Source organism: Poecilia formosa, unplaced genomic scaffold, assembly GCF_000485575.1.
Source record: "Poecilia formosa unplaced genomic scaffold, Poecilia_formosa-5.1.2 Scaffold178, whole genome shotgun sequence".
NCBI classification, from domain to species: domain Eukaryota; kingdom Metazoa; phylum Chordata; class Actinopteri; order Cyprinodontiformes; family Poeciliidae; genus Poecilia; species Poecilia formosa.
In genome coordinates, this window is record NW_006800117.1 from 1,259,124 (window position 1) to 1,271,682 (window position 12,559).

A 12,559-nucleotide genomic window follows, 5' to 3' on the forward strand; every position below is an offset into this window, starting at 1 on the left:
ATTTGTTTGTGTGATGAAAAAAATCCCTTTGAAGTTGAAAACATCTTTGTTTTAGAGCCTGATCCCCTGAAACATGTCAGCTGGCTCATTAGCGGCTGTGTTTCTGCGTCGGGTTTTATTGGTTAGCCGTTATTCACACAGTCGTTATCGTGGATGACCACGTCTGTGTTTGTGCCAACATCCTCCAGGAGGCTCACAAAGCTCCCCTTGTTTACGATCACCAGCTCCCTGTGGCAATAAACCATGCAGCATTGTGCAGCCGGCCAGGTTTACACTGCCAAGCATTAATATAGAGATGTGGAGGCCAGCCATTAAATATAATGGAGTTTATGAAACCTAAATACAGTGTAGGAGTAAAACTTATGTTTGTCCTGATTGATTTGTCACCATTAATAATAGTGCAGCTTTATTGGTTCCTATGAGTTCACCGTCATCCTCATCAGGGCTGAACAAAGCGATTTTAGTTCCCTGAGCAAATTGTGATGCGGGCCCCCATTTTAAAATCAACACCAGATGCCTCGTCATTCCTAGGTCACTCTGTGTGTGTAAGATACGCTTCAAAAACACAGTAATATACCCTGGACACCCCAGATACCCTGAATAATTGTCACAATAAGCAATAAATNGATGGGAAGCCAGTGTGGGCGCCCCACCCCACCGATGGGTTCCAGCTGGGCATGATCGTTGATATAGGAGCCGACGCGCTCACCATAGAACCGCTGAACCAGAAGGGCAAGGTGGGTCATCGCACTGCTGCACACAAACTGCGACTCTCAGCACACAAGCAAGTTTCACTCTGAACATCCAGCGAGAAAGATGATGTGCATCGATTTGATTTTTGTGCTTTGGTATCAAAAGTGTTGCCACTCCGCTGTCAATACAAGGTTTTCAATGAGGCGTTTATCCAAAAATGTCTCCAAACTTTGCCAAATGTGTTTTTCACATTAATACTGGGGATTTCTTTAAACTAAATCACTGATTACCATTGAATGACACTTAGTACATATAATATAACCATTGGTCATGACATTTACTCCATTTACATGCAAAATGTATCATTGTGCACAGTATAAAATATAGAATAATTATGAACTGAATGCTATTATTTTGACTCCAACTGGAAAACCTTTATAGAAACGCAGTAAAACAGTAAAAAAATAACTTTTTGAAGTATAGCTAACAAAGAAAAATAATAGTAATTACATCAAAATTATGAGTGTTTTACTACAAAGTAATGAACAAATAAATATGAAATCCTTAGTAGTCCCCCGAAGGAAGTTACGTGAGGGTGAAGGAGCATACGCTCTACATTTCTAAGGTGGAAGCGAACGCAGCATACGTTCGCTCTACCCCAAATTTTTCTGCCAAAAATAAATTCTGTGAATAAATATTTCTGTAACTTTCCTTCAGCCAGTCTCCAGTGTGATTTCAGGCTGGAAGGCGTCAGCACAACAACGTGCATAATGGGAGAAACACGAGAGACCACATGTACAGAAACATAAATAAGTAAAGAGCAGCAGCAGGTGTGCTGATAGCGTTGCCTAGTGAGAGAAAGAGAGAGAGAAAGAAAGAAAGAGAGCAGCTCATTAGGAGGTGAAGGCCACCTGTTGCACCTGAGTCACCGCCAGTCCACAACAGCAGCTACTAGATGCCTCTTATTCTTTAAATAATTTCATAAATCTTTTGAAATTCTGTCTTAATGTTTTGATAGGAGCTTTTTCTTAAACTGTAAGGTGTAATTTATACAGAAAAACAACAAATTCAGTGTCTATTCCTAAAATAAGAGTGTTTTATGTTGCAGCTTTTCTACAAACACACAAGACAATTTTATGCTAAATCAGTTCAGCTATCATACAACACAGAAGATAAGATAAGATCATGTATTCGTCTCCCGTAAGAGAAATTTGTCTAGGAAACAGGGGCTATAAACTGCAGTACAACAATAAAAACAGCACATCCAAAAAGTACAACAGGCATAAATAAATGCATAAAAGCAAAAAAAAGAAAATGGATTATGTTTGCATAACCGTTAAAATGGCTGCATTTTGTTGATTTCAATGCAACAAATGCAGATATATCTCAATAATTTAGAATATCCTCAAAAACAGTTTATTTCTATTTTCTACCAGATGTTAATTTAGTTATTTTAAATATTAAATAATAAATAAATTCTACCCAGTGGAAACTCCTGTGTTTTAATTGTCATACATTTCCAAATGACTGAAAATTAAAAGTACTTCTATTTTTATTTTATTAAGCTACGTAAAACTGGCAACGATCATGAAGTGGAAACGTACAACGGCACCATCCCTTTCTCACAGCTGTATTTACATATTTTGCTGCAGATAATTTGTTTAATTACTTCCAGGGATGCAGCGCTGCATTTTTCACCTCGACTTTACTGCTTCCTCTGAACTTTTCCTGCTCCTATGAAAATTATGCATTTGCAAACCATCTGCATGCGGAAATCAGTTCCTGATTTCTGAGCTGGAATGTTTTCAGGATCATTAATATTTGTTTGTGTGATGAAAAAAATCCCTTTGAAGTTGAAAACATCTTTGTTTTAGAGCCTGATCCCCTGAAACATGTCAGCCGGCTCATTAGCGGCTGTGTTTCTGCGTCGGGTTTTATTGGTTAGCCGTTATTCACACAGTCGTTATCGTGGATGACCACGTCTGTGTTTGTGCCAACATCCTCCAGGAGGCTCACAAAGCTCCCCTTGTTTACGATCACCAGCTCCCTGTGGCAATAAACCATGCAGCATTGTGCAGCCGGCCGGGTTTACACTGCCAAGCATTAATATAGAGATGTGGAGGCCAGCCATTAAATATAATGGAGTTTATGAAACCTAAATACAGTGTAGGAGTAAAACTTATGTTTGTCCTGATTGATTTGTCACCATTAATAATAGTGCAGCTTTATTGGTTCCTATGAGTTCACCGTCATCCTCATCAGGGCTGAACAAAGCGATTTTAGTTCCCTGAGCAAATTGTGATGCGGGCCCCCATTTTAAAATCAACACCAGATGCCTCGTCATTCCTAGGTCACTCTGTGTGTGTAAGATACGCTTCAAAAACACAGTAATATACCCTGGATACCCCAGATACCCTGAATAATTGTCACAATAAGCAATAAATTAATTAATCGCACAATAAATTAAAATAAACTAGATAATTTCCCCTTTCATGATTTATAATGTTTCTTTTTTTCTCTCTTTCTACCAAAAACTGGATGACAAAAGTTTTCTGTCTGGTTCTTTGGTCTCAACAGGCCATTTTTTTAAGGACAATTTTGTTTACTTCAAAATTTATTTTATTTGTTATTTATGTTGTTTTGTTTATTTATTTTGCTTAAGTAAAATGTCTTCAAGTTCTAGCATTAACTGTTCATTAGAACTTAAAGTTTATTGATTGTTGAGAATGTGCTATTAACATTATATCACTTGATAAAACGGTCTCAAAATAACAATATTATCGTTTATTGCAATAACGTTTGGTTGGTTATCGTGACAGGCCTTCCTGAAATAAGTCACTATAGTAACTTATAAGTTACTTTCAGCACAAAATAGAAGCTTGTTTGAAGAAAATAATTCATTAATATTGATGAAAAAGTTATGCTTCCACTTGCAGATTATTATGATTATTATTAAAATCATAATAACCTGCCAATAAAAGTGTGCCATATTATCTTAACTATTTAAACACTGAATTTAGAAGAGAAACCTCTTATGTATGTACCAACTCTAATAATAATGTAGCTGTTTTCATGTGTAATAGCATTTATTTTGTATTATTCAAAAACAAAGATATATTTTTTATCATGCTAGCTTTTCGCTCTGGTGGTGTAGAGCCCCTAAGCAGCCGCTTCATTTGCACACGCCTTGGGCCGGCCCAGATCATCATCGTCGGCTCCTCACTCAGTCAGGTGTTCAGATCCTGTTGCTCTCCCTCCAAATTATTAATCACGCTGCCATGTCTCCCCTTGTTTCTCTCGCAGCCGACTCGTTCCATTGAGTTTGTTTCCATTGACTCAGAGACGAGCAGCCAGAGCAGCAGTAACTAACACATCCACGCAGCGTTGAGCATCATTACTGCCGTCTTTAAGCGTGATCAATCCTTCATGTTTATGTCGGGTTGATTTGATCTTCTCTGTGCTTAACACACACATCTGGCTTTTATGCCCCATTAAAAATGTTTCCTACTATTTCCTATTTCTAATAACATGGGAAAAATGTCTTATTTTATATTAAATAATCTTCCAGTGGAACTAGTACTTTTTAAAGAGTATTAAAAAATTACTGACTTAAACTCGTCTAACTTGCTGAAAAGTTACTTATAAATTAGTTTTGACTTATTTGACATATTTGCACTAGAAACTGCAGCATAAATACTTCGTAATATGTTGTGTCTTTGCAGTGTAGCAGCTAATAAAGGGTAAATAATGTTTGCATAACTGAACCAAACACGCCTTGTGTTTCTGTTCTTGTAAATGTCGTGGTGTAAATGTTACCATCACTGATGTGGCTCATGTTTCAGACGTTTCTGGCTCCTATGAACCAAGTCTTCCCAGCAGAGGATGATGTCAACAAGCACGTCGATGACAACTGTACGTTTCCAGTTTTTAAAAGTTTCACTTTCTTCTTTTATAATTTGACTTCAGTTGTTCTTTCCTTTCTCTCCGTTCAGGTTCCCTCATGTACCTAAATGAAGCCACGCTTCTCAACAATGTCAGAATTCGGTACACTAAGGACCACATCTATGTATGTTTTTACTTCTGTCTATAATTTACAGCCTTGAAAATATTATATTTTACTACAGCAATTAATAGATCAGAATATTTTCCAAAGTTTTGATCTGCTGGTGCTGATTTTTCTGTAATAACTGCAATATAAGACGATATAAGAGCAGAATTCAGAATATTCATCACCTTCCTTCTGTTACCAACTTCAAGTATTTATATGAGAAGCAAAGTTTCACCTCTAATAGAAACTAAATAAGCTAAAATCATTAAAAATAGGCAGCTTGGTTTAGCCTTTCTGTTATCTGTTGAAATCTTGCTCTCTCTTGCTTTCTCCCAGCCTGAATGAATCACAAACATGTGGTATTAAATAGGTTTAATAGGTTTTTATCTCTCCACTCCTCTGACTGATAGTGATAAGTGCTACTTTCTGCTAAGTGGAAGAGTCCACACTGAAGAGTGTTCCCTGATCAGAAAAAGGTCGGATTATTGGCACTCAGAGGAGATCATGATGAAAATCATACCAGCTAATTTCTCCTTACATGCACTTAGGTTGTTATTATGGTACAGAAATGTTAGTATTGACTTGGATTAAGTAGCAGGTTGCAGAGCAGAGAGATAGGATCTCCGTCCTTGACTCCCTTGGGAAGAACTTCCAGGTGGTACCGGGGGGAGGTCAGACCCGGGTCAGACCCGGGTCAGACCCGGAAACCCGGCCTTTACCTCACTGACTCACTTAGGAAATTAGAAACAGCTGGTAGATGAAAAATTCAAGACATGAAAACCAGTAGAAGGTGTGTCTTGCTCGTTTTCAGTGCTCTCTCTTTCACCTCTGTTAATGTTTTTTGTTGAAGAATCTAAATTATGCATCTGCAGTGGCTCTAACTGTGCATGTGCTTCTCCTGCAGACGTATGTGGCGAATATCCTGATAGCCGTTAATCCTTACTATGACGTACCGAAACTGTACGGGCCTGATGCCATCAAGTCGTACCAAGGAAAGTCGCTGGGAACTCTGCCACCCCACGTCTTCGCTATAGGCGAGAACTCACCTGTCAGACTGACGCCGTGCAGGTTAATGTTTGCAAAAACGCCATGCAAACTTTGAACTTCCTGCTCAACGAGGATGACACTGAATGTCCAGGTAGCAGAAGCAGGCAGGAAGGAGGACTGATGAGTTTTGAAAGTCTTCACACCACGATGTTTGATTTCTATAAACTTGTTCTGTTATGTTCTACACTACAGTTTAATAAGTGAGATAATGCATTATTTTATTTAATAAATGTGCACGGACAATAGGAAATGACATAATCAGTGCTCCATTTTGTTTGTTGTAGCGGATAAAGCCTACAGGGACATGAAGGTTTTAAAGATGAGTCAATCCATCATCGTTTCTGGTGAATCTGGAGCTGGAAAGACTGAAAACACAAAGTTTGTCCTCAGGTATTCCCTCCTTCTTTCTTTCCTCTTGTGCTCTGATTTATTTCAGGTTATTGTTAAAGCAGTTTTCCACTTCTTCATAAAACCATTCATGACCTTCAGAACATTTTTACCCTGAGTGTATAAATGCTTTAATGCATTTTATTTCTATTTGGTGCTGCAGACCAAAAAGAAAGTTGTGCTTTGAAAAATACTTGGTTGTCAAACATTTGAACAAATACAAATCTGAAGATTAAACTGTGTTTGTGTTTAATACTCTTAAGTAAAATCCATTGCATCCATTTGCTACCAGTCTCCTAAGTAGATAAAACACACTTTTACTTTTTGCAAATTTTTTATCTGACAAATATTTTGGTGTTCAGTTAAACTATAATCAGTTTTTATAAATCCTAGTTTAGCTCACAATGTTTCAGTTCATTTTTAGAAAAACTAATTGGAAACACTTCTTAACACCTTTAAAACCAGTTAATGTTCAAGCAATCTGTTACAATTTCATTTCCTTTAAGGTCGACCTCATTCCCATCATATTTGGTTAATTTTTTGTATTAATAAATATGACTAAAAAGATATTCAGGAAAATAAAAATGGAAAAAGTGGAATTTAAGAAAATAATACTACAATGGAAAATCCATGCCACACATTTCAGATTTTTTAATTTGAACAATAAATACATTAGTTCTAGTGATTCATTAAATCGCATCCAGTGAAATACATAATAATAAGGTCTTGTTATTAATATAAAAACTATTCTTGACTTGTAATTCAATTATGAAGCTTTTTATTCTCATGAAGTTAATAATTTAGACATTTTAAAGATTAAAAAAAACTTTTAAACAGATGTTTTCTCTCAACAAAATCTAGATTTTAAATCTAGAGTCTTATCACCTGAGTTCTTCCTCAGGCTGTGACCCGCAAACCAAGCAGAGACAAATTTACATACATGAATGACACAATTAGAAAATCTGATCTGCAGCTTTTTAGTAATAAAAATGTTCCTGAGGACGGGAAAACAAATCCAACATTAAAACATAAAACTACTGCTTCAATATTTAATAAACAATAAACAACATCACCGTGTCTAACTTCATTGTTGACTGTGCAGCTGAATACCCAGCATGCACTGCTGCTTTGCAAGGTAAAACCACCATCTGTGTTTATTTTTCTGCTTCATCCTGCAGATACCTGACAACAACATATGGCAGTGGTCAAGATATTGATGAAAGAATTGTGGAAGGTAATCCATGACCACGTTACTGCTGGATTATGTGTGCTTTTGGGGTAATTCTCACTGTGATTTTTATACTTTATGCTCCAGCAAATCCCCTTCTGGAGGCATTCGGAAACGCGAAAACCGTCCGTAACAACAACAGCAGTCGGTTTGGGAAGTTTGTAGAAATTCACTTCAATGACAAAGTAAGTGGTGATGACTTTTTCAGGCTTGTTTACACTTAAAGCAGACATAAAGTAATTTTGGTTAAATTTCTAGTGTAAATATCTTAGCACATTTAATAGGACAAAACTAACTTACAAAGAACTTGTATTGTTTTAAGACAATAGATCTTTAATTTTGATTAAATAATGCCAGTGAAACAAGACATTTATTCCATATTATAAGTTAAAAATGTCCACTTATAAGTAGAACTTTTTCATCAATATAACGAATTATTTACTTAAAACCAGCTCCTCAGAAGTTATGTTTGTCTTATTTCAAGTGTACTGCGATATTCGCGGTAGAAACTTAACCAAAAACACCTGGTGAGATTTAGTGTTTTTGCAGTGTCTAAATAATTATTCATTGACACACCTGCTGCAAAACTTGTCTTGTGCGTCACCAGAACGCCGTTGTGGGTGGATTCGTCTCCCATTACTTGTTGGAGAAATCCAGGATCTGTATGCAAAGCAACGAGGAGAGGAACTACCACATCTTCTACCGGCTGTGTGCCGGGGCGTCTGACGACCTGAAGAAGACGTTACACCTCGACTCACCCGATAACTTCAGGGTCAGTGTGCAACAACAAGCTCCTCACAGAAGTGTTCATGTCCTTCAAGTTTGTCATGTTTGGTCTTTTTAAAACTACAGATTTTAATGAGCAGATTTCATTTTGGGATCCGTCTCTACCAGCTTTATGCACCAAAAGTTTTTAAAAGATTTTTGTTTTTGACCAATCTACTTTGGAAAATAGATTTTAAATTTATTTATTTGGGAATTGCATATTTAAATATACATTTCTATATAAAACTGATATAAGATTTTTAAAAACATCAATACAATTTACTTTTTATTATAATATTCAGCAATCGGCTGATATAGCTTTATTCATATTATGTAACTGAAATGTTGTATTATATATACTCCTGCAGACCCCAATAAGAACATTTAAGGGAATCGGAATAAAAATGCACACCGCACGTTTCAGATTGTTTTCTGTGAAAACCACACACCTTATCCAGAAATGGCAGACACATTTTGTAGCCAACCAATATTGCGTCGACTGACATCTGACTGATTATTTTCAGTTCAGTTAACTAAACCATAAAAAGTTTTTTTTTTTTTTTTTTGATCTGAAACCAGAACAAAACCCGCCTCAGGCTGTTCCTGTAAATGTTTACCAGCATCGAGTCCCCAAGGCCTCTTCCACATCAGCAGAAGCTGCTGCGCCATGCCACTTTCTTCTAATTATTCAGAATAATATTGCAATAAATCAGGATTTCTCACCAAGGATGAGTTTAATATTTCCGAATCTTGACATTATTAAACAGTTTTTGTCTGGATTGTTTTTGCAGTACCTGAACCGAGGATGCACCAGATACTTCGCCAGTAAGGACTCTGATAAACAAATCTTACAGAGCCGCAAGAGTGCTGAGGTAACGTTCCTCCTGTGTCCCTCTAACGTTCAATTTATGGTGTTTCTACACCATAAATTACTAGCAGAGAAATGAAATATTCTAGTTTCAGCGGTAACGAGGATTCTCTAAAGTGCAAATTTACTTTTTAAGACAAATGGTTATGTAGTTTGGAGTAGCAAAACTTTTTAATTAATATTATAAAACAATAGGAAAACTTATTTTCCTCTCTAAGGGACAAATTATTTCATTTTTTCTGTAAAAACTGCAGAGTTTTGGTGAAAATAGATTTGTTATACAGAGGGTGGTGCATTTTAAGGGTTTAATTTTGTTCATTAATATGATAAATGTAGCTAACAGCTAATGGAAAACCCACAATATATGAAAATTACATCAGATCAATTTAAAAAGAGGCTTCAATGCAGAAACACTGCTGACTTGGCAAACTGCAAAAACACAAAATATTCCAAAGTATTTTTATTTTCCTGCCCAGTAAATATCTCGGCACACTTGAAATAAGACAAAACTACCTTATAAGTAACTTCAGCAGAATAGAAGACCTTGTTTTAAGTCAACAATTCCTTCATATTAATGAAAAAGTTCCGGTTGTACTGGCAGATTATTTTACTTATAACATGGGAAAATGTAAGAGAAATAATCTGCCAGTGGAAATAATACTTTTATCAATATAAAGGACTTATTTTGTGTTTTTGCAGTGTTTTTGCTCAGCACACAGTTGTTTACATCAGCCACAAGGAGAATTAGCCACAAAAGGTAACGGAAGGGAAAGTTGAATTTTAAGTTTTAAAATAAAGCCAAAGCATAAAATATTAAAATTTTCCTTTATGGAATGTTAATGTTTATAGACTATTTTGTTAAAAAAAGCACATTTTACAACTTAATGAAGAAAAGTTGATATAAAAAAGAATATGCTGTTAATTTTAGTATCACTCTGCAGTGAAAATTCATTAAAATTATTACATAAAACAATTAGAAACTCTTAAAACCTTCATTTGTTGTTATATCTGTATTTATAAACATTAGTTGTTGTTTTTTTATTATTGTTAATCAAAGTTTGATTCCCTAACAAGGACCTTGGCTGCATGACTTCCACAGCATGTTTTTGACTATTTCCTGTCTGGATACTTCAAAATAAAAGTATAAAAATATTATTTCCTATTGATCTGATGAAAATATTCTGAGAAATTTTGGGTTTTTATTAACTTTTTGCCAGAATAATCAGAATTAACACTTGAAACAATTAAATAAATTCACTTTTCAGTGAGATCCTAATACATTGTTTTTTTAAACTTAATAGGTTATATTTGTATCTGTAATAATAAAAACTGCTTCATTTGAAATCAGTCGTGTTAATCATATTGTTTGCTAATAATATCCATAATCAGTAATTGAATGATGAACGTCCTGTGATGTAAGTAAAACTGATTTATTCGTTCCTGATGATGTCATTTCCTCTCCTGATGATGTCATTTCCTCTCTGTCCCGTCGCTGATAATAAACAGGAAAATAAGGTGATTTGTTTTTCCTCCTGTGTTTTTTCTGACTTGCCGTCAGAGTTTTCCATGCTCTCGCTTTTAGTGAAAACAGGAAATCGGTGCATGAAGTTTTTTTTATTTTATTTTTGTTTTGCATTTGCATGCCAGCTTGGATCTGGGTTTGGTGTTGCTTAATTATTCAGCTGTCTTCAGACCTTGAAGGCACGGCTGCAGAACTTCATGCAAATTTCACATGCAGCCATGCCACCCTCTTAGAAAAAAAAAAAAATCCTCCTTTTTTAAATATTGAAGAACAATTCATCTTCAGTGATCACTTTACAAGATTTATTGTGATGCAGAACCATTCTTATATATTCATGGATGATTATTTTATTCTTTTAGTAACATTTTGTTGTTTTGTTGTTCCAAAGGTGGAAAAATAAAGTAAAAAACACATACAGAGATAAACCTGTTGCTCTATAAAGCTTGCTGAGTTCTGCTGGTGGAGGCATTTCTTTGTTTTTCATATTTCAAACCTGTTTTGCAGTTTTATAGTGTAAAGTTTGAATAGGGATGCACGATATATCGGCACTAACATCAGTATCGGCCGATATTAGTTTTAACATATCGGTATTGGTTCAATTAAACATAAATAAACTGGGCCAAAATAAACAATCTTTCCATCTTGTTGCCATTTATTTCTGGAGGTTTGTCATGTGACGGTAACAGCTGCTGCATTTGTTGATAATACACTAATGTTAAAAAAATACAATTTCGCATTTGCAGTTTTTCCATTCAATGACAAATTCAGTCAAAATCACAAGTGAATATGTTTGTTCACACGATAAATCATAAATAAACAATAAACATCATCCTCCAACTACTTCCTGTTGTCGTCCTCGTTGTCTTCTTGCTGCAAGGCATCAGCAGTGATCAGCTGATCAGCGGTACGATGGGGCTGCATGGGGCCATGCAGCCCCATCGTACATAACAGCAGTATTTATATCAATATCGGTCCAGATTTTCATATCCGTGCATCCCTGTGTCTGAGTGACTTGATCTGAGCTGAATTGTTTAGCCTCGGTTTACTTCCTGACTCCTCCACAGCATGTGAAGCTGGGCGCTCTCCGCGACCCCCTGCTGGACGACCAGGGCGACTTCAACAGGATGTGTGTGGCGATGAAGAAGATCGGCCTGAACGACACGGAGAAGCTGGACCTATTCAGGGTCGTCGCTGGGGTTCTGCATCTGGGAAACATCGACTTTGAAGAAACTGGGAGCTCCTCAGGTGAGAAACAAGCGATAATCAAGAATATTTTATTATTTAGGCTCTAAAAAACACAAACCCTGGGTTGGATAATCAGTTTATTCCACGGCATTACAAACATCATTCAATTCCACCTTTTATTTTTTTGCTGTTTTATGCAACTGATGATCTTGAAGTAGTTTATATTGATTTCTACCAACATTTTTCAACTTTTCTTCTGTCATATTTGGACACAAAGTTTCTGTAAACATCCATTTTAAAGTTCTGCCATAGATTTTTCAGTTGGATTGGGTCCTGGTTTCATCTAAACTTTGGTTGTAGCTCTGGCTGTACTTTTTGTGCTGGAAGATTAACCTTCACCCCAGTCTCACGTCTTCGGCAGCCTCTAACAGGATCGTCCTGGATTTACCTTTGTTTATCTTCCCATCAACTCTGACCAGATTCTCCTCCACTGCAGAAGAAAAGCATCTTCACACCATGATGCTGCCACCACCATGTTTCATCATAGCGATGTTTGCTGTGGTCGACATTAGCTTTCTTCTTCCCATAAAGTGCAGATTTGTGACTTAGATCTCAGAGTCGAATCTCTGCAGCTCCTCCAGAGTTGGTATCAGGAAGTGATCTAAATCCAAATGTTTGGAAACATTTTTAGGTTTTTATTTGTTACAAAAACACACCCACATTTAAAATGTATGTTTTTCCCCCACAATTATACACTATTTTCTGTTCTAGCACCTAAAATTTGAGTTCAGGTTTTATGACAAAATTTATTTTCTG

At 36.2% G+C, this 12,559-nt stretch overlaps 1 protein-coding gene across 1 annotated transcript in view; it reads left to right on the forward strand.

The window, feature by feature from the left end:
* Positions 1-623: 623 nt before the first annotated feature.
* The window catches only part of myo6b (myosin VIb), a gene marked incomplete at its 5' end in the record, with an annotated part of 39,204 nt that continues 27,268 nt past the window's right edge, over positions 624-12,559 (forward strand). Inside the window, 10 exons of the mRNA XM_007565540.2 lie at positions 624-737; positions 4,536-4,605; positions 4,686-4,759; positions 5,646-5,775; positions 6,073-6,178; positions 7,354-7,409; positions 7,491-7,588; positions 8,011-8,175; positions 8,960-9,040; positions 11,623-11,803. Coding sequence (XP_007565602.2) covers positions 624-737; positions 4,536-4,605; positions 4,686-4,759; positions 5,646-5,775; positions 6,073-6,178; positions 7,354-7,409; positions 7,491-7,588; positions 8,011-8,175; positions 8,960-9,040; positions 11,623-11,803 — 1,075 coding nt within the window. The remainder of the gene's footprint in view (positions 738-4,535; positions 4,606-4,685; positions 4,760-5,645; positions 5,776-6,072; positions 6,179-7,353; positions 7,410-7,490; positions 7,589-8,010; positions 8,176-8,959; positions 9,041-11,622; positions 11,804-12,559) is intronic.